The 27,708-nt window shown below is 48.1% G+C and overlaps 1 protein-coding gene across 4 annotated transcripts in view; it reads left to right on the top strand.

Moving 5' to 3' along the window:
- Positions 1 to 27,708, top strand: part of DCAF17 (DDB1 and CUL4 associated factor 17) — a 426,798-nt gene that overhangs the window by 121,980 nt on the left and 277,110 nt on the right. For all 4 annotated transcript variants that reach the window (XM_078681578.1, XM_078681577.1, XM_078681579.1 and 1 more), the window contains exon 7: positions 13,007 to 13,096. In XM_078681578.1, coding sequence (XP_078537704.1) covers positions 13,007 to 13,096 — 90 coding nt within the window. The remainder of the gene's footprint in view (positions 1 to 13,006; positions 13,097 to 27,708) is intronic.

Genomic DNA, 27,708 nt, shown 5'->3' with positions numbered 1-27,708 from the left:
GCTTCCTATTGTATGTCCTCAACATGCAGTGACATAAGTGTTCTTATATTTTGATCACTATATTATCTGCCACCAAAACATCATTACTAATATATTTTTGACCTACATATTGGAAGCCATTAGTTCATCATCATCATCTGTTGTTACTGTTGTTTAAATAGGTCATTGAGATACATGAACAAAGTGATGTGACTTTACTTTGTTTTGCAATGCCGTCTATTTTTTGCAGTACAATTTCGTTGACTGCATTGATTTGGCTCATTGTTTACATTAAATATGGTTCTGCCTGTTTTTCATATTTTACTTAATCGCTTATAATTGTATGTGTTTATGTAATATTTCCACACGCCTATGTGAGATTTTTCCTTAAGTCCTTTATAAATTACAGAAACTTTTTCTTCTAAATTTATTTGCTTCTTCTGAGCATTCAAAAGGTTCCCCTTTTTAACTCCCTGCAAATTGATAGGTCAGAATCAGAGGCATGGGTTGTAGAGGCTTTGCCCTCTCTCTAGCCGTGACTCCCACATTCACGGCAGGACAGTGTGAGCAGAACGACAGCAATGAAGTTTTCTCTTGAGTAGTATGGCCACAGCCTCTCCCTTTTTCACTCCTCTAGAATGGAGAGGCAGATAATGTAGATTAGACCATGGGAATATTGACACAAGTTGACATAAATCATTGTTTAGAATGTGCTTGACATGCCGATGTTTTCTAAGGAACTCCCAACATTTCCATCAGAAAAGCAACAGTTGTTAACAACTATGCATTTTTACCTATCCCCAGCCAGTACCCGGGGTCCCAAAGAAGCTCCTTAGGCCAAAACAAAATGTCAGAACAGAGCAGGTGTCCTACCTGCTGACCATTGCACTTCCAAATGTGAAGAGGGAATTACAGGCTGATCATAAATAAGTGATGATCTACGATAACAGCAGAACAATTTCCTTGCAAACGCATCCTTTGAACCAGGAATATACTTGATAGCAAAATAATATAGTGGTAATAACAATGCCTATCTAGCTTGATGGCTGTTCTGTCAAAATTCTCAAGCACTCCAGATTTCGATGATCTGTTTGGATTTCAGATGTTTCCCTTGTGCCCATCAAAGATGCCTTTATTCAGTACACTCCATCTTCTTAGCTACGAGTTCTCTTTCAAGTACTGAGTTGTTCCATTCAAACTCTGAACAAACATGTGAAAGATAAAAGATAGGATCCTCTTATCCACCATCATATTGCTTATATTACAGAACTGCTCCTGCGGCTCTTTCAGAGCTGTCTGTGCCCACAATAAACCTCTTTGCAGTATTAGCGTGTCCAAAAATTGTTGCTAGAGTGAACTGAAATCTCTTTCAGTTTGATCGTACCAGTAAAAACCTCTCCTCAATTTTCTTTTTTCAAAACACAAGTAAGACACAGCAAAATATTTTGAAATGATGATAAAAGTTCGTAAATCCAAGGAGACGGAGTCTCTTTAACATTAGTAGGTGAATGCCACTCCAGAGTACCTGAAACTGTTGTAGGATTCATGGAAAACCAGAGTCATTCAGTCTGAATCCAAGGTACCTCTCTTCTTCATTCTCAAACCCATACTTCTCAGGTTTACAAGATAAATGATGTTGCGGAAGTATTGCTGATACTAAAGCTGCATGTGCCTGATGTTCCACAAGATTGCTTGAAAACACTAAAATATCATCCAAATAGAGCAATACCTACTGATTTAGGATATTAGAAAACATTGAATCCATAAAGCACTGAAAGATGAAGAGAGTATTGAACAACCCAAATGACTTTACATAATAATAAAAATTTCCAGCTGGGATGCAGGAAGCAGTTTACCACTGGCCGTCCTCTTTTAAACGCAACAGGCAATATGGTCGGGTACCCCCTATGATCCCTCAACAACTTAATCCCCTGGTTCCTAGTCATGCCCGTCCCGGTCTTCCCCTACCCCAGGGATTTTGAGTCTAGGTGTTTGGTAAGATATTTGGATTAGGGGCAGTGACCCCCCCCGGCCGTATTTATTAATATTACAAGCAATATTCAAACATTTCAAATTACAGAAAATCATTTAACGCAGAAAGTACAGTTTACATTGATAGACACATGTTGTTGCAAGAGCTAACCTTAACACATTCTAATACAGAAGGCACTCCTACCGTAAATCTAATAATGCACGATATGACTTTCTGCGTGTCCCTTTTTGAGCCTAACGGCAAAGTCAACGTCTGGCAGGCTTCTTTCCCCTCCCTCTTCTAGTCCCCGGCTACTGCCACTATTACTCCTGGAGCAAGGTTGCGCAGGGGATTCAGCTTATCGGACGGATCTTTTTTCCCCGGGCCCCCCCTACGCCCTGGTCTTGAACTCCATAAAAGGGGGCCGCAGACTGCTGCGCACGCGCATTCAGGGGTGGCCCCAGGCCAACTGGGAAGGATGACTCCCCGGCCCCCATACCCCGACAGCCTACTTACCGGCTGTCACTACCCCTGGAGTTACACGGTGCTGACCGCTAAGACCGCAGACTATGCTTACCAGTGTTGACCTTACCGCCACAGGCCAGCATAGTTGACCGACTATCTGGCCCCCCCTCCTGCACCTAAAAAAGGTCCTGAACACTTGTTTCAAATCCCTAAGCCAGGCTATGATATCATCCATAAAGGCATGATTACCTTTATGTGAAAGGTGCACCCCGTCCTGGAGAAAAAACTGTTCTCCCCTGATGTACCTGTGTGTTATCGTTCTTAACCTAGGGGTCCTAAACAATTTGTCGAATTTGTTGTTGAGCCGCTTTACCGCGTGATTCAACGCCCTGACTGATTCGCCCCCCCTCCACTGAAACCTCGGTATCATGTGGGACCACGCTATTATGGACTGAGGACACTGCTTTGCTAGCCACCCCACTTCCTTGAGTAATTCTTCGGTCAATTGCCCCCTACCTATCTCTGCCAAATCATTACCCCCCAAGTGCAGGATCCAGATCGCAGGTTGTCCCGAGCTTGGCATAAAGCATGGTTCACCAGTTCTCTGAATTGTCCCACACACAAACCCCCGTGCCCAAAAAATGACAATTTTGACCCTAAGCATGTCGCCCTATCCTTGATGTGACCTGTAAAGAAAGACTTCAGACGGCGAACGTAGGAATGTCCTACCACCCAAACCTCTTGGTTCTTCTGGTGCGAAGAGTAAACTTGCGTCACCTCTTTGATTGCTTCGCTGCGAACAGCCACCGCTTGACCCGATGCATGTTTCTCCCCTGAGTCACAGGATGAAGAAACTGCAAGTAACAGAGAAGAGAAAAGGGGTCAGTGCAACGCCACGCCGGCATGTCATGCAAAGATACAAATGAAACATCCTGCACAAAACAAACTTCCCTCTTTCTTGAGTCACAAGAATTAGGGATAGGCAAATGGCCTACATCAACTCACTAAAGTAAATGCAGCCGCACATATCTTTTATAGCAGTTGGAAGTCCACCTGCCTATCTTTTTGACATGCCCCCTTCCTAGGCCCTGTGCCGCAGCCTCTGAGGCTGCACCTATCCTGAAAGAGTGGGTCCCAAAATTGGCGGTATCTAGACCCGCTTTCTCAAGTGTTTTAATCATAACTCTTCTAAACTGAAACACTGTGAGGGGTGTCCCATCCTTGTGTATAAATAATGGACCCCCTAGTATTAGTGGCCTTTGGGCCATAAATGCCTCTAACCTAGTGACCGGGCAGCATGCTGTAGTCCCTGCTCTGTGCAAGACCACGGAATCCCCCCTACCTTCCTGATCAGTTTTAGATTTTGGTATGGAAATCATAACCGAGCCTTCGCCCAATTTTACGTGTCCTGCCTGGATCCCCCCCAGCCAATCCTGTTTGTTCCTTGCGACTAGCTCGCCTATTCTGAAAGCTCCGTAAAATGCCAGACAGAATGCTGCCCGGAAAAGGACCGCCTCCTCAGGTGAAGTACTAACCTGTGGTAAGGCTACTACTAACTTTTCGAGTGTTTCTAGGCTAACAGGCCTCCTCACATCAGGCTCGGTCCCTCGCAGACGCTGCCACCCCTTCAAAACCTGCCGTATCACAAAGTGTTTGGTGGGGTCACCTTTTCCGTGCAGTTTTGCAAAATAAGATATAGCTGCGATATGCCTCTTCGCGGCCGCCACTGTGCGGCCCTGTTCCCACATGTAAGCAAGGTACGCTACTACTGACTCATGATCCAGCCATTTTTCGCCCCACTGCTCTCCCAGAAAAAGACAAAAATAACCAAACGCCCCTTCATAAGAGATTCTTGTCCTAGGCGCTAAGCCTGCAGCCACGAGCCAAGTTGCCAGAGTCGTTCTGGGAAAGGTGTCGGGTGGGGTGCTGCCTCTGGGATGTGTGCCCTGAAAGCCTGCATTTTAAAACGAGACAATGCGTCAGCTGCGTGATTCAACACCCCTGGAACATGTTTAGCCCGGAAGAGCACATTCAATCTCATGCACTGCATCACTATTTCTTTTAGCAAGCGTAGCAACATCTCACACTTGGCGGACTGATTGATTATGCATTCCACCTCTCCCATGTTGTCCGACCAAAATATGACTGACCGGTCCCTCAATGCGTCTGCCCAAACGACCAAAGCTCGAAGAGCTCGAGAAAAGTGATGTTGCTGGTGAGCCCTGAACTTTTCCACCACTCTGGCCAATGTTCTGCCACCCAGTCGTGCCCCAGAATGGCTCCAAACCTCTCGCTGCCTGCAGCATCGGTCATTAAACCTAATTCGGGTCTGGACACGGGCGGGCTAGGCCACACTACTTTTCCATTAAAATCACGCAGGAAAGCCCTCCATATCTGCATGTCCTGCCTAACCTCCTTGGTCAACCTAGTGTGGTGATGCTTCTCTTTGAGGCCAGACATGGCGTGAGCAATAGTGCGGGAGAAAGGACGCGCCATAGGAATGATGCGCAATGCAAAGTTTAACTGGCCCACCACCTGCTGCAATTGGTGTAGTGTAACCTTCTCTTTGCTAATGCAGGATTCGAAGGCACGCCCAAACTCCATGACTTTGTCACGTGGCAGCCTGGACACCCCCTGAACAGAGTCTAACTCAAACCCTAGAAATTCAATGAGGGTTGTTGGGCCCACCGTTTTATCAGGCGCCAGTGGCACCCCAAATTCCTGCATGAGATCGTAAAACTGCTGCAAGGCTGACCTGCACTCTCCCGAGCCCGGGGCCCCCAGAAAAAGAAAATCATCCAGGTAATGGAGGACCCATTGATGCCCGGACTTGTCCCTGAATGACCATTCTAGAAAGGAACTGAAGTTTTCAAAATAAGCACAGGACACTGAGCATCCCATTGGCATGCACTTGTCCACATAGTACTTGCCCTCAAACTGAAATCCTAAGAGGTTACAATCAGCGGGGTGAACGGGCAGCAAACGGAATGCTGATTCAATGTCAGACTTCGCTAGCAAGGCCCCCTGACCTAAAGTTCTCAGCATGGCTACTGCCTGATCAAAAGATGTGTACTTGACACTACACAGCGTGTCAGCGATGGCATCATTCACTGAGCCTCCCCTGGGTGCGGATAAGTTGTGGATCAATCTGAATTCGCGCAGCACTTTTTTCGGTACCACCCCTAGAGGCGAGCACACAAAATCTGCCATCGGGACGTCCTCAAATGGTCCAGCCACCCTCCCCAGGTTCAACTCTTTGAGAATTTTTGCCCTTGCTATGCTCATGTTGGATCTAACCGACACCTGGTTCTTACAGTATGTCATCCCGCTGTGCCCCTGTGCAGGTATTCTGAAACCGTCCACAAAACCCTCCCTGATGACCCTCGCTGCAACAGTGCAAGTGTATCGTTCCAACCAAGGTATCATGGCGCCAATGTTCACCAGAGAGCTAGCCTTTTCTAACGAGATTCCATTACTCTTGTTTTTTACCCCCTTTTTCTCTAGCTTCCTTTTTGCACTTGGACTCGGGGTGGGAGGTGTTACCACAATATCCACATTTTTTTTAAGAAAACAAGGGGGACCCAAAAGGTAGCTAAGGACCAAGGGTATTAGTCATTTGAAAAAACAAGGGTCCTGAGCAATTTAAGGAATATAAACAATTGTAATATAGAACACAATAGGTGCTATATAGTTCTCCTGTCCAGCCGGACCAGGAATTTATTTTAATTCGAATGACACCATAAAATTTGATAAAAGGACATCAATCAATAATAGCAGGGCACAGTCCTGTACCGTACTAATGGAAACGTAATGTTGAGCGTAATGAATTAACCGGGAATTTCTCTAGCACTTGCTTGAGCTGCGTATCAATATAGGCAGGCACAGGGAGTTGGCGGTCATCAGCGTTAGATTGTGATGAGAAGGGGCTGCCGCGTCAGCTTGGCGATGGCTTCCGGCGTGCTTGATTAGGATAAATGATGCGCCAAGTGCTGATCAATGTCAGGATCGAAGGAGCGCTGGTCCGGCGGCTGGAGCACCTTGGCGGACCAGCGCTCCTTCGATCCTGACATTGATCAGCACTTGGCGCATCATTTATCCTAATCAAGAAATTCCCGGTTAATTCATTATGCTCAACATTACGTTCCCTCTATAACCGAGGCGTATTGTTCATACCAGGCAAAATAATTGTGTTTCTAGTCCTGATGATGATCCTTCTGATATAGAGCTATGGATCGAAACGTCGACTTTCTTAAGTGGACATACATGTAACCATTGTGTAATTTTATGTATGTTTTACTCTGGAGAAGACTACCTACACTGATTTAAAAAGTGTCCAGGTTGCTCACTTTCCTTTGCCTGCAAAACTTCTTTTCTATACTTTCCTTCTACCACTTTTTTCGTTTCCATTAGTACGGTACAGGTCTGTGCCCTGCTATTATTGATTGATGTCCTTTTATCAAATTTTATGGTGTCATTTGAATTAAAATAAATTCCTGGTCCAGCTGGACAGGAGAACTATATAGCACCTATTGTGTTCTATATTACAATTGTTTATATTCCTTAAATTGCTCAGGACCCTTGTTTTTTCAAATGACCACAATATCCACAGGCATGCCTGAATTTACACGTACCTGAGGCCCTGGAACAGGTTCGTTTGTTGAAATCGAAACAGACCCCTTTCTTGCTCCCGCTCCCTGATCTGGCCGTACTACCCCCCGCGTACTCAGCGGGGCTTGACTTAAAGGGCGGGGAACGGCCTGTGTCTGGAACCGTTACCCGCGTGGCACCCTGCGAGGCCACCACCAAATATTTCAGGTGGTGGAACATATCAGTCTGATCCCACCTCAGAGAAGAGTCCTCAGCCTTAGCTCGCCTAAAAGCCTTATCTTAGTCTTTCCACCCATCTCCTCCCTTGTCTGCATGAGCAAGGGTGATCCTGTTCTGATAAATTGCCATCTCTGACCCCACCTCTGGGAATCGTTCAAGCATTACGGCCATGTACGTGGAGAAACCCTGTATCCAATTCGCCAAGTTCTCCTCTACCCTGTACTTCAGCAAGATATTAGACCATTCTCTCGGATGGGTCCATTCCTTATTTTTTCTAGCCTCTTCCCTGTCCGCTTCATCAATTAAAAGAAAAAACATGTTCACGTATTTCCCCCTCCATATCTTTTCCTTCAATTCCTTAGACAGATGTCGACCCAAACGCTCCCTCCCAGAGCGCATTTCCCCTACCCCCAGAGGCGTCAAATGCTGATTTATACCTGCTGATGCTGCTACATCAGCCTTCTTTGGTGCCTCCGCCTCCTTCTCGCTGTTGCTTGTTGCTGACAGACTGCCGCCACTGGTGCCTGACACCTGGTCGCGTGACCCCACGGTTGCCTCATTAGGAATCGGGCCAGCAGGTACCTGCTGTGGGCTCCCTGCCGGTAATGCCTGCCCCTCCTTTGGTGTGCCAACTCCGAGTTCTGCGAGCAACTTTTTTGCCCGTTCCATCGTGTCACTCCCGCCAGCTGACGCCCCCGCCGCATGTGACCAATTTCCAATTGAGTCTAGCCATGGCAGAACCGCTGCCAAACTGGCTTTCATATCGGGCTGCCCAGGTACGTCCGGGACTGCACCTACATTCTGGTGGGGCCTTGGTGTAACCAACTGTCCTTCGGTTGGCCCCATTCCCCTACCCCCTACTGGGAGTTCAGGCTCTGGTGTTGCCTCAGGGCTATCGGTATCCTGTGCGCCCTCCACTCTACTTCTCCCACCTTGCTTGCGCCGATTACGCTTTGGTGGTGGGGGTGAATAATTCCTTGGGGGCACAATAGGTCGCTTTGGCCTCCCCCCCCACTACCGCCTCTGGGCTTTCTACCTTATCCTGTAATCTATTGAGGGTCTGACCCATTGCTTGTACTTGCTGGACCAGTGCATCCAGCATGACCTCCGTGTGGGATCGCTTCTCAGCCCGCCGCGCCTTAGGGGCCAAGGCGATAGCGCACCCTTCCTACGTGTACCGAACGCAGGCACCTGAACCACGTGACCGTTCCCAACAGGAGACAGTGTCCCCTCTTACCGTGCATTGCAGCGGCCTCCAGCCAACCTGTGCAGCCACGCGACCAGAGCGACTAGCCCAGTAAGCTCAGGCGAGCCGCCGCTCAAGCCCTCTATGGCTCCCAGAAGCGATGTACTGCTGGTTAGCTGGTGCCGCCTCACCTTACTCCAGTGCTCGCCAACCGACTGTCCCCCAGGAAGATGAGTAATGTCCTACTTGAGGAGCGAACTGGAGCTATGAAGAAGAAAGAAAATAGGCGGGTTTCGCAGCGCTGTGCCTGCTAATGCTTCCAAGCACGACCTTTCTATCTGAGCAGTGGACCTCACCAGGAGTTAATACGCAGGAGTATGGCGTTATACACTTCCCCAGACTGCGGCCCCTCAATGAATGACCGTGTGTCCAACCTTGCTGCGAGAATGATTCCCTATTGCAATTGTCACTCTGCAGCCCTCAAATCAGCCCCTTTAAAAAGTGAGAAAACCCCAGATGCCCCGCAAAACACCCAGGCCGGGGATCGCAACTCCCGACTTATCACAAAGGCACAAGACTACCGTACCCGGCTCCTTAATTGTACCCCGGACTGTTAAAAAATTCAGCTTAACTATCTGAGGCAGGGGCAGATCTCAGGGAAATGCACCGATCGCTACCCCAGTACCGTTTACTAAAGCGCACTAATGGGCGCCGTGCCGTTTCCCCCTCTCCCCCCCCCTGGCGGGAGCAACTTGCTCGACTGGCACCTGTTATGATCGGTTTCCGACCTCAACCGCTCGTCGGATTCCCTCGTTTTCCGCCCGCAGCCGAAGGTCACAACCTGTAAGAAAGACAAAGGGTTTCCAGCGACGCTCCCCCTAATGCCGCTCCGCACTTGCTGACGCGACCTGTGACAAAAGGAAACAAGCGCTGCTGATCTTGACTTCCAGCGACGCTCTGCACCAAAGGGCGCAGCTCCTCGGATGACCCTCTCCGAGCTCCGGACCACACCTGATAACGAGACCTGAAAGAAAAAACAAAAAAGATTACAGGGACGGGTGGGGGGGGGCCAGCCGGCCCGTGCGTGGGTGACGAGATGGAGGCAGCCGCGAAAACCAAGAGGCTGCCTCCCTCGCGGGCTCCCCTTTTAAGGGTTGCAGAAACCCGGGGAGACTTCCGGGGGGGGGGGGTTCTGAACCGGAAGCGCTGAAGCGCTTCCGGTTCACTGTTCTAGGCGCGGCGCCCATTGGCTGCCGGTCCCGAGGGGGTCCGCGTCATTGGTCTTTCTCTTTCAAGCAATAAATGTCTCCAAAAGGAGCAATAACACCAGGTTCAATTGGTATGGCACAATTATAATCCCTGTGAGGGAGAAGTGAACAAACTTTGAGCTCAGCAAAAATGGAGATAAAGCATAGTACTACAGTCACACTAAAGTAAGGTTACCCACTATTAAATCGGATGTGGAGTCTTTTATCTCATCACTTAATGACCAATAACTTCCAGAAGTATAACATAAGTCATGACAAAATTGTGATGACAAAGGTATTTTAGAGTTTACCAATTGAGATACCAATTATGTTTTTTTGGGCCAAGGTGTTCAAAAAATTACAGTGAAATTAGGAGAGGCAAAAACGTCAAAGGACAGCACTTCCATACGATCCACAAATTATACTTGGAAAGGAAAAGAGGCCCCTTGCATCAGACCTGAAGCCATCGACAGTTCGGATCACTTCAGGAGTCATCTTAACACCCTCAGGAATGTTATTTTTAATGGCCTGGTCTTGATTGATAAGCATTCCCTTTTTCTGTTCTCATAACGATCAATTAAAGGATCAAATGATTAAAATTATGATTCATAGAAGATCCAATACAAGGAAGTCAAGCCTCTCCTGTCGTGCTCTCAGGACAGGATTGAGTTCTTCTAGCATTCTCCGACCTGTTAGCATAATCTCGAATTGCATGGCCAGCAGCACCACAATATAGATACAGCCTAGCTTTTCACCAACCTCCTTTTCATGTTCACTTAAAGGACACTTGGCAGCTGTATCTTACATAATAAGCTCTTCTTGAGACAACAGGTCCACAGGATCCTCTGATGTAGCAAAAAAACTCTGTAAAAAATATAATAATTTGCCTGGGAACGTCTTCTTTCCTGTTGTCCCTCTTGTAACCTTTGTTCAATCAAGCGCAATCCAAATGATAATTTCAGGAAATGAAGTAGGGAGTTGCAAACAAATTTGTCCTCAATTTCTTCTGTCAGCCCACATAAAAAAAGAGTCATATGAGTTATTTCTCTTTAGGTATTTTTATCTGCCAATTGCTGAAAACGGGTCACTTAAGCTAATACTCCCATTCCTCCTTGTGGAATGTAACGCAGTGCTTCCTCTGCAGAATACTTCAAGCCAGGACATTTGAAAACCATCTTAAATGCTAGTAGGGAGATCTCCTAAGACTGTAAACAAGCATCAGCATTCGTTACTAAAAGAGTTGTCCAAGCCAATGTAGATTCAAAAGGGCAACAAAGTAACCAGTAAGGTAACCCATTTTAACAGACATTTTAACTCGGTCTTGACTAAACGGTATTGGGCAAAAGGCAGAGTGCACCACAAGAGAATCCAAAACTTCTTTTAAATTCATTCAATCCCTCAAAAACAGGGGGTCCTTGAGTGAACTACAGCAATGACTGGCGACTATAATACCAAGGTTTACTCCATGAGCAAATTATCAAGGTCCAGGAACTGATTAAGAGTTCTGTTATATTCCGACCCATGCATAAACTCCTGTTTACGCTTGGGTCAGAATTATGAGTTTGAAGGCATTTAACACATCTGATAACCATTGGATGTGTTAAATAACCCATCCTTTGTTAAAGTTTGGCAGGACAAACCTGCCGAAATTTTACAAGAGAAAATATATGATATTTACTGTATCATGCTCTTTTTGGTGCTTTAAACACCAAAATCCACATGTATACATACTCATGAACTCATAATCAGTGTTATCTATTGCATCCCATAAATAACGTACCCAATGGTATCGTTATTTATCAGGGGCGATAAAGAACTTCTTAGCTAGTAATCAGGCCCACAGTTGTTTTAAATGTTGTGCTAGAGCCTGGGAAGGATCCATATTGTTACCACACCCAGCTAGCTGTAATGTATGTTGTAATCTGTCAAGGACTAGGCACTGTTAAAGTATGTTGAGTCCCCTTCTTGATTTCCCAAAGAAAGGCTGACTTTTCTCGGTAACCGCAGTGCCAACATGCACAGAATAGTGTACGTGAAAGGTGATACGTGTCTCCGTAAGAGGTTCCCAGATAGGAGGAAAGAACTACCAAAGGTAACAAAAACCTCTTTGGCATCTTGAAGCTCCTGATTGCAGATGAAGATTAGTACTTAAGGGATAATTAAGGCACCAAACCACACCTGACCTCAGGGCAGAGAAAAGAGCCAGACATACTATTGAGAGATAGAATCCAGTAGAAGTTCCAACTTCTTGAAACAAAAATCAGGCAAAAATAGTTCTAACAGGTTAAAGAACGCAGCAGCAAATAAGAAAGCTGATGCATTATGAACCATCCATCACTTCTATATACTTCCTGATTTATGAACAGGAGTTGACATCACAGGCAAAGGCTCTACTTTGTTTTGGTTTGTTTTCAATCGGGAACCTCAGATGATACCCTATGGACATACCATCATCTTCGAAAGTGCAGTTCATTTGTGCCCCTTTCATGGTGTTCATTTTGCAAACGAAGAAGCCCACGTTTGCCATCCTTCATTCATTGCTGAATTCTGCCATCACCCAAGCAACTTGTGCAACAACCCACTGGGTAATAGGTCCATGATGGCAAGCCAGGTTTGGACAAGTTGTTGCTAGTTGTTTTGGCAAGGAGCAGCAATTCTGAGTTTGAGTCTCAGATAGGTGCTGAAAATCCAAGTCAAGATGATGTTCAGGCATTGTTTGAGGCATTAAATATCTGGAGCAGAGAAGCTTGCATGAAGAATGCATGTTGTTGGGATATTTGTGTTATTGGTGAATAGATTCCCCGTGGGCTCCATGTAGAGGTTATGTTTTGTAGGGGGTGGGTGGAACCCTGTGGGAGTTGACAGATGATAGGGATCTTCTGTGACCTGAAGGTGCCCATGTGAATGAACTGGTGTCCTATGGATAGGCGGGAGGAGGCCCAGTGAACAACGCAACTAGTAAATCCCATTCAAGACCTCATGGTGAGGGTGAGGTTGGGACAGCCAATGGTGTTGAGTGTGCCAGAAAAGTCCAGCAGCATCAGGAAACAGCGATTGTCTGTTGTGATTTTCACCCCTGCTGCCTGCCCAGTATGTTTTCTCTTTGCACGCTTGGGAAGCTGACATGGCTGAGGCCTGTGTTCTAGCTGTTCTCTATGCTGGGGAACCTTTCACTCCTGCTGCCCATCTGTACTTTTGCTTCATGTTAGTGAAACATAGAAACATCTTCTCCCTATGCAGAAAGAAAATTGATTGCACTAATCAATACTTGTGTAAGTACTTAGGGCTTTGCGCATAATAAGCATAATATGTGTCTCCCCTCTCACCTAGATAGTCGGCCCACAGTCAGTGCTTCTGTACCTTGCTGTATTCAGAATTATGCCACTTTCACTGATGGGGATGCTGGAGATTAACAAAGAGGTAAGATGAAGAGTTGTTCATATTTACTCTGAGCATCTGCGAATGATGACTATCAAGGACAGTGCTCATGCATGTTTGGATTAGTTTGCTGGCATTATACACTGCCCATGTGTTAAAGAGCTGGTTAGGATTCCAGTTCTTTTGCGTCAATGATCCTTCTGCTCATCCTTAATTCACTTTTTAATGGCTTTTTAAGATTCTTCTCTATTGCCTAATAATGAGCATTTGAATGAGAGTATTTACGTCATTTCTCATTGTTTACTGATCAAATGTGTTTCAGACGGCACTTGTTTCACAGATGGGCTGGATCTCAGAAGAGTCTGTTATTTAACTTGTCTGTATGGGCAGTTCTTTTTTTGCATGTTTTTAATACAGAGTGAAAGGCATTGCATTCAAACTGGCATGCACTTTACTGCAGCTAATTTCAATTAATTAACTACAGTTCAAATGGTGTTACTCATTTGTCCTTGTAATATTCAGGAAGGATGTCATTAGATATCAGTACAATACTTGGCCAATAGGAAGTAACCCGTCCAAATGAAGGGGCTTCTCTTCGGCTAGTGTTTGCCCCTTGCAACTGCTCCTCCACGTCTGAATTGCTGTCTTGTACTTATTGAGGAAGGCGATTCCCTGAAATTAAACATTCCTCTTTCTGACTCTTAAACATGAAACACAAACTGCAAACATGCCTGCCTTTGTAAACTTTCACATGCTTCTCACCATGTATATGTATTTAGTGCTGAAAGCTGAGTCTTGATATGTGTTCATGCTGAAACATATCGATTATTCAGGACAGAACCACAATTTCTTGACATATGAAACTTATCAGGGTGTTTTACGATGGAATTGGGAAGCCCCTGGATCAGCAGACATTGCCCGTCCCTAGTTGCCTTTAAACCATTACCTGTTATACTTGATATCAGAATGAATGTAGTACATTTTCTGTACCCATCAGATTGTTGTATTTCTATATAGGACCCTAATTCAATATTCCTGATTTATGCCCTTATGTGGTTATAATAAATAATATCCTTATAAAGGCATAAGAATCATATCCATATTTAGTCGTAGCCCATGCAGTCCAAATTAAGCAAGGCTACTTCCCCAGACTCCTAGAGAGTACAACGAGTTCTTTAAACAAAACAAACCTCTAGCAACCTGGGAAATCCCCATGCTTCTGTTTTGATTTGTCCTAGAACTCCTGCGAACACTGAAAGAACGGCCAGTTCTTAGTGACATCTTTATTGACTTCTTATGTCCAACCTTACGTCAAACCCGGCACCTTTCAGGTATAAATATACCAACGTTGCCTTAAGCAAACACACGGTGGTTTGGAGCAGAGTGGCTATCTACTTGCCCGAGAGCCCAGCTGATGCGAGAGCCCACGGACGCCGCCCCTCCCTTTTGACGCACTGAGAGAGACGCTGTCTTTTTCTCCAGCCGAGAAAATCCAGCTCCGGTGTTTTCAGCCGCACTTGCGGGTTGCTGGGATATCGAGTCCTGAGAGAGAGATACCAGACCTCCTGCTTTCTATTACCCAGGTACGGAGCTGACTAAACCCTTGAGAGAATTCTTGATTCAGATCCTTGGCAAAACCAACTTAACTTAAACTGCAACTTACTTACTCCTTCCCACGTATTAGGCTTAGGTCAGGTACACCGGGGTAGGCGTAGATTAGAAGCACCAGTTGAGTACGTTAGTCAATGTATTTATGTATGTATATATTTTATCCATTTTAAAGTATCATATGGCTAAGAAACCATATCACTGCTTTTACAGTATTATTTCATAATACTCCTTTTACTGTACGTATTTTACTTTACTATAAGTATTGCAATTGTGGCAATTCATTTCTCTTGCATGAGAAAGAAGACTGCTCAATAAATAACACCTTTTATTGAAAACGCCCGTCTCTCTATTTCTCTGCACTCTGGTGAAACTAAGTATGCACAACTGACTGAGCGAAATAGCTGTCTATTGTTTTCACACGACTCTAGAGATACACTCTTATTCTGAGGGAGCAAAGTTGTCATGTTTATGGTTGTCAGAAGCTAATCCCTTCTTGTCTATCCTGGGAAGTTAAACTCCTCCTTGTTTATTCAAGAAAGTTTCTAGTGACCTCGCTGGCAAAACTAATTAAGTCTAATATAGTCAGTAGAGACCTAGTCGACCTCAGTCCTACGTCTACCCTGCTGTTTATATTATTCCTATGCGCAGAGCCTATTGGGAATATAGGAACTACACTACATAGCGCCCAACGTTTGGTTAGGCGATAATCTAACGCAAGACATTAGAGTAACTCAGTCGTGCTTTTCACACAGACCCCTTTTTCCCGTAAATACTCCAAAAGACGTCTGGAGTGGGTAAAAGGTTCAAATCCGCCGGAACTTAGTAGGAAGAGATTCTTATGTATAGTTTTTGGTTTAGTCAACGTTGAAGGATACAGTGTTCCAAAATATTGTGCACCTAATCTTTGTTTCCCTTGAAACTTGATCTGCAACAAAAAACTTTCTGTCAGTAAAATGCCTGACGGAGACGAAGAAAGAGATGCTACAGCGTCTCAACAGTTGTTGGATGACACGAATCTCCAACAGAATGACCCGAATGCTATAATCATTCCGGCAAATATAAGAAGAACTATAACTATTAAACTCATAGAAAATGGACTATCATCACGAGGTGGTACAGTCATATTCGTGGTAGAGGCCCATGAATATCGGTAGACAGAGGTATTCTATTCATGGATACACTTACCAGCAGCAAACGCTGTAACGAAAGAATTCCACTATTACAAAATAGAGGAACCTCCGGATTAATACACTCCTTTCGAGGAGTTTGAAATCCCATTAAATTACCAAGAGCACCTGCTCTGGTTTAAAGGCGCCCTAAAACATAAAAATCACATTACCAGGCTCGGTCCACTAGGTAGACCAGGAGCAACGTGGCCGGTTCTAGCCAGCTACACACCACATCCAGACATTGATAAAATGTCAGACCGGGAACTTTTAGCTCAGCTAAAACTATTAATTAAAATACATAGACAATTGGTCCAATATGTAATGCGGGCTTCAACAGTCCAACCAGCAATTAACATTCCACAGATGACCCCTCATCGGGGGAACACAAACAAAATAACACCACAGAACATACAATCATGTCTTGGTAAAACACCTGCAAAACGGGAACACATTCCATTCTGGTTAGCACAAAAAATCACTCAAATAGAGGCAGTATTTCCTGATACTACACCTACTGAGAAACACAGAATTCTGACTATCTGTCTTCCAATGGGGATCGCACCACATGTGGAGGACTGTGACACTTGGGGCACAGTCTTTGCTTCCATTTACACAAAAACACATGCTGTTCCGTCCATGGCGGTAATACCAGATGTGTTAAGACAGATTCAAAATGAATACGGTCCAGAACCTGCTTTAACTCTGGGTATAAAATTACTGAAAGACTTCAAGCAGGCCTCGGCTATATTATTAGCCAACATAAAAGGAGAAGCAGCAACTGTGGCGATCCGCCAGAAATTGAAAGAAACAGATATAGCAGAACAACCTTTTGAACTTGCCAGAATCATAGAAAAATCCTATGAAGAACTAGGAAGAGATAGTTTGGGTGGGAAACCAGTAAAACCCCAACTAACTGAAAATCCTGAAAAAACTGTTATTAAAAATAATCTAAACACTCCAAAAAAGAGTTGGGATGGTAATAAACAATCCACTCCCAAAGAAAAACGATTACAGTCCAGAGGAAGGTCTCCTCAACGGAGAGAAAGATCTCCGGACCAAGGCAATAAGTCTCCCCAGAGGGAGCCCACTGAGAAAAGATATAACCTTAGAGATAGGGATAAATTGAGAAAACCTGATAGATATCAAGATATTGATACACGTCCCTCTCGATCTTTTCAGACTTCCTCACAGAAATCGGAAAGAAGAGGACGGTCAGAACACAAGGAAGAGCACGTCAAGTCCAAAGACAAGGAACCTGCTCATCAAAGTAAAAAATTACAATTTCCAAGAAAGAAGGTAGCCAGCATTAAAATAATTAAACATGCCGAGGATACTGAGGACACAACTGAAAAACGGAGAGTGAGCCCATACAATGCTAGACAGCGCAGCAGAAGTGACCATAGCTCGCAAGATCCTGATGAATTTTCTGGAGACAGTGGACACGAATGAATACATTCAAGTGGAAACTGCAGATACCAGAGTTAGCAAACCTCATAAGATATACGAAATAACGTTACTAATAGAGGGAGATAAGACTAGGAAAGTAAGGGGTCGCTTTTGGGATAACCTTTCAAAAGGCTATGACATCCTGTTAGCTGAAAAAGACTGGCCACCAGAGTTTGTCAGGGAGTGCCCTCATGGCGAAGAAATTATTATGCCTGCCTTCTCAAATCATATTCCAATTCATAAAAAATATACATTAGCAAGAAAATGGGCAGTGGCCCAAGCTCCTGCATTATCTAAAATCATGAAGGATGGGATGAGGACTCTCCTCCTCAGAAAATCCAGTTAAAAAGTCAACCCACTGCACAAAGGCAGTACCCAGTTAAACAAGAAGCTAAAAAGCAAGTCAGGGAGATCTTAGATCAACTTGAATACCAGGGGGTGATTGAAACATGCACCTCACAAATGAACAATCCTTTGTTTCCTGTCTCCAAGCCAGACGATTCATATCGTCTAGTTTTGGACTACAGACACTTAAACTCCTGTTGCAAAACTTTTGCAGTACAAAACTCACACAGTGCGGCACTAATGAATAACATTGTGCGCAAAAAATACAAAACGACATTAGACATCTCTAATGGATTCTTTTGTCAAAACATTGCACCTGAAAGCAGGTATTTGTCCGCGTTCTCAATAATGGGGTCGCAAAAACACTTCTGTCGACTCCCACAGGGATTCAAGAATAGCCCAGGATTATTCTCAGCAAGAGTAACAGAGTTACTACAAATATATGATGCTGAGGCATTATCTTATGTCGATGACATCTATCTCACAGATGATGACCTGGAGACACACTTGAAAAGAGTGAACACCATAATACTTGGGTTTGCAGCTGAGGGTTACAAATTCAACTTTAAAAAGTCACGAATTGCCCATCTAACTGTCCTGTTTTTAGGATATGAATTGTCAAGTGAAGGGAAAAGCCTAGCAGACAACTTCTTAGAGAAGTGTGCTGTACTCCAAGCACCTAAAACGCTGAAGAACTTACAATCAATACTAGGTTTCCTGAATTTCGGAAGAACATACATTCTAAATTATGCAAAGAGGGTTAAACCTCTCTATGAATTAATAACACCGGATTTCAAACCAATCAATTGGACTCAGAAACACACAGAAATGTTAAGATCATTGCAAACAGACATGTTAGCTAAAACAAACTCGCGAAAACATACGCAACCTTGTAATCCGAGTCATCCCAGGAAGATGCAGATTCACGTACCTGACCTCTAATGAGGGAGAAACGGTACCGATAGCGTACAAATCACACTTGTACACACAAGCTGAAATGAAATTCAGTTCTACTGAAAAAATTCTAACAGCGGTTCAAACTGCTGTAGCAAAAGAAAGAGCCCAAGCCCAAGGCAGAAATGGATACAATGGGAAAATTCTCTTGCTGCAGAAGACGTGAAATACTATTTTGACCCGACAATGAAAAAACGAGAAAATCTAGAATATCAAGAAATATATCCTCTGCCAATCGAAATTCTGCCTCTCGAACAGTACACATGTGTAATCTACATGGATAGATTTGCACAACACTACGATGTAGAGAAGAAATCCTACAACGCAGCGTGCGCGATTGTTAAAGGTCGTTGGCGCTTTGGTAAATTCAGACCAATAGTCACCAAAACTGAATCACTCAGAAACTGTTCAACTCAGCGAGCTGAAATAAGATCTTTAAAAATGGCGCTTGAAAATGCCGATCTCGAATTCCCCACACTAATAGTGTGCGATTCGCATTACTGCGTCAAATCTTACAACAATGACTTGCAGAACTGGGTTCAAAACTATTACAAAGATGACACAGATGCCACAATAAAGCATAAAAAGCTTTGGGAACAGGTAGTTCTTTTGCAGAAAGAACTACAAAAGACTCACGTGATACATACATTGAGTCATCAACGTGAAGGCGTTCACGTTGCAGGGAATTCATTTGCTCACAGAGCCACAACGGAAGCAGCTCAACCGGCTTCCGTAGCCACAAAAAAGCGTTCAGAAAAATACATAGACGGAGAAACCATGCTAGCGGTAAAAGCGTCTTTAAAAGGCGACTATGGGGGCGTGGCCAAGATGGCGGAGTGAGTAGTCGCACTCTTCGCAAGCTCCCCCGACCTTGAGCCCCTACGCCACTTACTAGCACGGATCTCCCCCCGATCTGCTGCCCACACCACAGCGGGCACGGAGGCGCACCCCTGACTTGCCCGGGGATCCAGTCGACCGCCGGAATTGGAGTGGAGAGGTGCCGGTGATAGAGCGAGGGGTGAGGCTGCGTGGCGGGGAGGCCCACGGAGAGCACCTTCGGGCGAGAAGCGGGGACCTGGACCCTAGTTGCGGCTGCCCGGACTGAAGCCCTAGCGCCGGCGGCCCAAGCGTGACATTGGTGGAGCCTCGGCCGGGCCCCTGAGCCGGGAGGGCGGCCGGGCCAGAACAGCGGCGGAACCAGAGACGCGCGGCCGGCCTAGGCTGCCACGCGAGGCCGGGTACGCGGCCTGCGGCCGGAGCGCCCGGACCTCGCCCCAAGAGCTCCCTGCCCAACGGAAGAGAACGGATGGACGCCCACCTGCGGTAACGAGTGCAGCAGGGGCAGTGAGCCGAGGGCCGCGGACACACTGTGAGCGGGGAGAGCAGTAGACCGGAGATCGGGCCCACGAAGAGACCTGCAGCACGTGAGGCCTACACTGCGTAGGCGGCTTGCCCGCGCCACCGGCTTGGAAGGAGCCCGGACCCGAGCCCGGTTGGGAGCGGAGGTCCCGACAGGGTGTGGCTGGCACCTGCGTCCTCCATCCCCCGGACGACGGATTGTGGGCACACAGGCCGGACACCCGGTACTCACCGGCTGGACCACGTGGAGGGCGTCCTGTTCCCAGGCCTGGAGGGCGGCGCTTCCGGGGTTCGCCGGAGAATCCCGCGGACTCACACGGGTACGAGATCCAACACAGTGGAGAGGTGCGACGAGTTGCAGGGGCTGACTGAGGGGAGTCGCCACTGAAGGCTGGTGTAGGCGGTGGTGCAGAGCGGCGACGGGCGCTTGGGGCCTGTGTCCCGGGGCACCTCCAGGTCCATCGAGCCGATTCAGGTGCAGCGGGCCTGCAGGTGGGGTTTGCACGGCGCCTGCAGCGTGGACGATTGCCAGAGGCTCCCGGACAAGCTGGTGCCTCGTGGGGAGTGTGAGCAGTCCCTACTCAAACAGCGTCCGGAGTTGCAGGGCCTGGAAGGCCGTATCGGCGGAATAGACGATCTCGGCCCGGGGAACCCCCGAACTCGAGCCGCTTCCGGCTGACTGTCCCGCCGCGTGGCTGGTCTGTGCGTGGGGAGGCCCGCCCTGCTGGGATAGCGTCTGGAACGTGCACCGGGGAGTGGGGAGTGGGGCTCGTCTCCTGCTGCGCCTGCTGGGGCGAACGGACGACCAGGCTGAAGAAGGTGATCTCCTTCCGGTGAGCAGTGCCCCTGATTATCTTTGCCTACCCCCGGGACCGGGAGAGCGACCAAGGCCCGCACAGGTGGACTTACCTCAGCGATGGCTAGCAACAGGGGGCCTAAGAAAGGCGATCGAACACTTCCAGAGATGTTGGGCAGAGGGACGATGAAGCAGGACAAGGGGCAACATTCCCCGGGCCCTTCCCGAAGCTTGGTGGGAGCTGGTGATGGCGAGCCCCCGGTCACCAGGTCCTTTCTGGAGTCTCTCTTCAGCTCCCTAAGGGACGACTTTCAGTCGCTGAAGCAGGAGGTCTCCGGAGAGGTCCGGGAGGTGCGGCGTGAGGTCGAGAGCCTAGGCGAGAGGGTGGCCACGGTGGAGAAAACCGGGCATGCCAGAGATGAAGAGATCGCACATCTACAGCAGGAAGTGCTGCGCCTCCGAGATCAGCAGTTTTACCTCCAGGCACACTCCGAGGACCTTGAAAACCGGATATATTGGCCTTCCTACCGGACTTCCCGCTTAAAGAGAAGATCCTCCGTGAGACACGGAAACAGCAACAGCTGCAGTTCCGGGGACACCCGGTTGCTCTCTACCAGGACTTATCCACGATCACGCTTCAGAAACGAAGAACATTCAAAATAGCGACGGACTTCTTGAGGACCCATGAGACACAATATTCGTGGGGTCATCCCTTTCGGCTCATCTTTCGATGGAACGGCGTCTTACATCAACTTCGATCTCTTCAAGACACCTGTGAGGTGTTGGGGATTACCGCAACAGACGATGAGGCCCACACTCCTCGACGTAGACGAACCACCAAGGAGGGCTGGCAGAGAATCCCTGATCGACGGTCCTCAACTGCCTCTGTTAGACCGGATTCACCCACTATTCGGGCCGGCATGGAAGGTGCCCTGCGGGAGGCGGCTGGAGACGCTGCCCTGACTGGGGTTGCCCTGACAGCTTGAGAAGCTTTTGAGCATAGTGCGAGAGTATGGACCAGTTGCACGTGATACAGAGATATTGCACATGACACCAGACGGAACTCCGGGGGGAGATCGACACAGCCTACATAGGAATGCAGGTTCGGGGGTACGGGGGAGGGGGGGTGGCGGGAGGGGTGTAGTGGCTGGACGTCCACTAAAGTAATCTTTCCACAGACCTGTCTGCTGAGGACTAGTCTGGGACAATGGGGGTTTTGAATTTGTTGGCAGAGGGGGGTGGAGGGGAGGAGGGTGTCTGGGGGAGTTGTGGGTTTGGTGTGGGGGGGTTAGTTGGAGGGGGGGTCGGGGGATTTCGGGGGGAGTTGGGTGGGAGGGGGGGGATTGTCCAGTGCACTGTGCAGGTTCAGGTATCTTCATTGACGCTCGCGCACCTTGCCTTGCCCGAGCGGGGAAATACAGCTTTTCACGCCTTTCTCCACTTCTTTCTCTATGCCTCCTGACACTTTTAAAGTTGTGACCCTGAACGTCAGGGGTTTGAATAATCCTGTCAAGCGGCGGGCAGTGCTTTCTCTCCTGGAGAATACTCGTGCGGACATATGTCTCCTTCAGGAGACGCACCTACTGCCACAGGACACACATAGACTGCGTTCCCACAAGTTCCCGTCACAATTCTTCTCTTCTTGCACCACCAAGACAGCGGGGGTGGCGATACTGGTGGCCAGACACTTTAAAGGGGAGGTCCTCCACAAGTTCACCGAACAGAAAGGCAGACTGCTGGCATACCGGTTTCGGATTGGGGGTCTTATTTTTATGATCGGGTCCCTGTATAGCCCTAATGAGCGGCAGGAACGTTTCCTGTATTCGGCGGTTGAGGATGTTACTGCCTCGCAAGATAGACATATTATTCTCGGGGGAGATTTTAACATGGTTTTCGATTCTGTTACGGACAGGTCGGCGCAGCGCTTCCCGCAGGTCGGGGAGTTCTCCGCCAGCTGTAAGGCGCGACTGGCGGAGGTAGACTTCATTGATCTTTGGCGACACATGCATCCCACGGACAGAGATTACTCGTATTATTCCCACGCACACAAGACGTATGCGAGGCTAGACCACCTTTTGGTCACGTCTCCGGTGCGAGCGCTGGTCTCAGGGTCGGATATGGGAGTGTTGTCTCTATCGGATCACGCCCCGGTCGATGCTACGTTGTGCCTGCCTCCTGCAGCTCATCCTCCCAGAACATGGCGCCTCCGCGACACTCTGCTGCACAGGAAGGGGGTGGTGGACCGCATTGAGGACGCAATCCGGGAATATCTGACCCACAACGATAACTCTGACACCACCCGGGCCACACAGTGGGCGGCCTTGAAAGCGGTCCTCCGGGGGGAATTCCTGGCGATCTCATCCGCCGAAAATAAAGAGCGTCGGGCCAAAAGGGAGGAGCTCACCGACAGGGTCCGCGAGCTTGAACAGATACATCGCAGGACAGGGGCCCCCAGAATTTGGCGGCAGCTCAAGGCAGCGAGGAAGCTTCTGGCGGCCCTCGACTTGGACCGAGCGGAGTACGCTGCACTCCGGCTGCGCCATACCTTTTACACTGGGGGGGACCGTTGTGGCAAATTGCTGGCCAACAGGCTTCGAGTAACACGCCAGAGTCAGCTGGTGAGGGAGATCGTTGACCCTACGGGGACGGTGGAGACGGAAGATGCTCACATTGCAGCCGTCTTCCGCGGATTTTACGCGGATCTCAACACTAGTGAGCCCCCGGATGAGACGGCCATGGCCTCTTATTTGGACTCGGTCGCCTTGCCCTCCCTGGACCCCCTGCAGGCGGAGCACTTAAATCGGGATGTCAGGATAGAGGAGGTGATTTCTGCCATCGCCAAGCTTAAACATGGCAAAGCGCCAGGCCCGGATGGCTACACCACGCTCTTTTACAAAATGTTTTGCACGTCGTTGGCCCCTGTCCTTACTCGTCTTTTCAACTCGTTTGCTGAACCGGGAGCCATTCCGCCTGATCTCCTACGGGCCTCTATTACAGTTATCCCCAAACCAGGGAAGGACCCGAAGCACTGTGGATCTTACAGACCGATATCTCTTCTGAATGTCGATTTAAAATTATACACGGGGATCCTAGCGGCCCGACTAGGCCCTCTCTTACCCGGTCTTATTGACCCTGATCAGGCTGGTTTTGTCCCAGGGAGGCAGACGGTTGACAACACGAAACGGATCGTCCACCTGCTGGAAAAAGCCTCCCGGATTCCGGGGAAAGAATGATGCTGGCGGTGGACGCAGAGAAGGCGTTCGACCGGGTGCACTGGCCTTACCTGGAACGTGTTCTGGTGAAGGCGGGCATGGGGGAGAAGTTCCGCTCCATGATCCTTAACTGCTACAGTCGGCCGTCTGCTGTGGTTCGCGTGAATGGGTATAATTCTAGGGATTTTAACATCGAAAGAGGCACTAGGCAGGGATGCCCGCTCTCGCCCTTGCTTTTCGCCCTGTATATGGAGCCGTTCGCCCAACGGGTCCGCGATAATCCGGCGGTGACGGGGGTGCGGATGGGAGGTTTCACACATGCTATAAGCCTCTACGCTGACGATGTCATCTTATCGCTTGACGAGCCCCGGACGGCCCTGCCGGCCTGCATCGAGGAGCTGGCCTCCTTTGGCGCGGTCGCGGGTTTTAAAATGAACATGGGTAAATCGATGGCTCTGGATATCTCCCTTGAGCCGGCCACTAGGGCCCACCTACAGAACCAATTCCCCATGCTTTGGTCGTCAGAGACGGTACCCTATCTGGGGATCCAGATAGCTCCATGGTTTCGGCCAACTACACGGCCCTGGGTGCAAAGATCAGGGAGGAATTGGGCCGCTGGAACCGCGGCACCTTCTCCTGGTTGGACAGGATAGCCGCTATTAAAATGACGGTCCTGCCTCAGGTGCTTTACTTGTTCCGGGCCCTACCGCTCCAGCCGCCGGTCGGGTGGATCCCGCAACTACAGACAGACGTCTCGCGCTTTATCTGGCAGGGGAAGAAGCCTAGAATGCGCAGAGCCCTTTCACAGTTGGCCCCTGAGGCGTGAGGTTTGGGAATACCGGACTTCCGAAAGTATTTCAAAGCAGCGCAGTTGCGTTACCTCGTGGAATAGAGTAGGTGGGAGTCCGACAAGCACTGGCTCTTCCAGGACCAGGCTGTGGCGGGTAGACCCTTGCAGGAAATCCCGTTTCTGCGCCGGACCCACAGGCCCAAAAATGTGTACGCCTCCTTTGTTACAAGAGTGCCCTTGCGGGTCTGGGATGCCTCTAGCATTATGTACAGCCTCACCTCATTCCCGTCGCCGCTCACACCGTTGGTGGATAACCCGGACTTTACCCCAGGAATGGAAAAAAGAGCATTCACACACTGGAGGCAGGCGGGGTGTAGAGCCCTGTGTCACATGTATGGCCCAGAGGGGGTTGTCCCCTTCCCGCAGTTTCGCCAGGAGTTTTCACTCCCTGAGACCGAGAGGCACCGCTATATGCAGGCTCGCCACTGGGCTCTTCAGCCACAGGTGCGAGAGGCGGCCGACAGGCACTTCCTCCCGTACGAAAAGTGGCTACTATCGCGTACGTCGGATTCGAAATTGATTTCGGACCTCTATAGGTTTCTACAACCGCCTTCAACACACCTCTACAACCCGGGGAGGGAACGCTGGGAGCGGGAGCTGGGAAGGACTTTGAGCCCTAAAGAATGGGAGCACATCTCCTATAGAGCGAAAATAAACGTGGCAAATTAGGGAAATATTACAATTCGAATAGTAAAATCAGTTAAAACAATAAAAATACCACCACTCTGCTGGAGCAGCTTACCATAGCATTCAGCATACCACATTGGTCTTACTGACACACTGACTAAGGTATCCACCTACTGGTACTACACACCGGAGCGGGTTCACGAATTTGACCGTAGCAAGGATGACACATGTTGGCGAGGGTGCGGGCACCGGGGTACCCTTTTACACATTCTATGGGATTGCCCACACCTCGAAACCTATTGGAGGGAAGTACTGGATGAAATTGATTCTCATTTTGGCATTGAACTACCACGCTTTCCCGCATACACCCTGCTGGGGCTTCCGAATGGACTGATGTACCCCCTCAGATCCCGTAGGGGTAGGCAGATAGCCATCGCGCTAGGATCAGCAGTCCAAAATATCCTGATACATTGGCGGACTGCCACAACACCCTCTATCACGGGCTGGCTCCATAGATTGTGGCACGTGTTGGGCATGGAGAAATTGTCGCTCACAGTGGCGGGGGACATAGAGCAATTTAATGAGCTTTGGCAACCTTTTAATTCCTTACTACTCTCAGAATTTAGGGAACTTACCTGCCCCAAATACCTCCGCCTCATGCGGCTCACGAGCCCAGCAGTGCCAGCTCCGTGAATTGATGGGAGATTCGCTTCCCCTGTAGGAGGTGGATTTGGTGTACATTTTGGATAGGGTCTGTGCACTGGACGAGGGGTGGGGAGGGGGGAGGGGGGCGGGGTTGGGGTTTTGGGGGGGTGTTTACAATGGAAATGTCATCTCATGCTGCGACAATGCATACCGCATACTGCTGTAACAGACTAGCGCACACGACCTGCACCCGATGGTTCCTCGCCGGGGATGGGGCTCTCCCGCCCTACCACAACGCCCTATGATGATGTATGTTTGTCCTTGTATGTTGTGCTGAATAAAATACTTTAAACCTAAAAGGTGACTATGCAGCATTACCTCTGAACTATCCACTCAGTAATACATACATAATTGATGCAAACTCTGTTCCTTTTGCTCAAATCCCTGGAGTGGGGGATAGAGTAATTCCAAACACGAACAGGAGAGTCTTATTAATAGCAGACGCACACATGGGAGAGGGTCTAGGGCATCGAGAGATCAAGGAATCTCTAAAAGAATTACAATCAGAATACTGGTGGCCGGGGATGAGCCTGCAACATTACAAATTTGCAATGGGCTGTCCAAACTGCAACAGAGATCGCAGTCGTGAGCCGACCGGATTATTGCCAGGACCCTTCTATTAGAAAGCATAAGGCTATCTATACGCAGAAATCCAGCAGGAGAAATGCGTCCCATTAATGTTTAAGACTAGATTCACTGAAAATGTAGACACCAGCACTCGGCTGATGCCAGAACTGTTATACAATGATTTGCGAGTCTTTATCGGCACATACGCAATTGGCATGCTACATTCTGATCAGGGTCCTGCGTTTAGCTCTAGGGCTTACAAGGAGGCCATGGCCAGCATGGGCATTGCATTGCGGTACTCTTGTCCCTTCCATCCTGAGGGAAATGCGGTAGTGGAAAGAAAAAACCGGGACATAAAGCAATCTATAACGGCGAGGGTATTAGGTTCGGGTGATGGGTGGGTCCAACATTTAACAAGTGTCCAACGTAGTCTTAATAACCTGCCAAGAAATTCTCTAAAAAGTCTCAGTCCGTACAAACTATTGTTCGGTACTAGAATGCACATTCAGGACCTTGATAGTCACACTTCAGTGGTAGAAGAAAGATGCTTTGATATCAAAGACCGTTTGGCTGTTTTACAGGACTTAAATGAAACAAGACGAAACCTGAGCAACATAAAGTTAAAGCAACAGCCAACAGCCACTGAAGAAAAACCACCTGTCCCAGCAAGACCTGTCTGGATTCCAAAGATTGGGGATCTGGTCAGAGAGAAGATTGCGGTGAAGAAGGAATTTGTGCCTTCTTACAGAAAAGCAGTACCTGTCTTAGCTGTCAGCGGACCAAGATCAGTTGTACTACCGCCCCTTACTGGTAAAAAGGAGAACCGAGTTGTATCCATCGACCTGGTAAAACCACAATCATGTGGCCAATAATAAGTAGTAGGCCCAGTGGACTCCCAAGAAATAGCAGAGTACCAAAATTTGCTACAATACAAGAGGTTCAAACTGAGAGACTAATCACATTCGATAAACCTGCAGTGAATAAAAAAGGACTATGCAACAAAGCCATGGAAC

The sequence above is a fragment of the Lissotriton helveticus genome, chromosome 3_1, assembly GCF_964261635.1.
Source record: "Lissotriton helveticus chromosome 3_1, aLisHel1.1, whole genome shotgun sequence".
Classification (NCBI taxonomy): Eukaryota; Metazoa; Chordata; class Amphibia; order Caudata; family Salamandridae; genus Lissotriton; species Lissotriton helveticus.
This window is presented reverse-complemented; position numbering and strand designations above follow the sequence as displayed.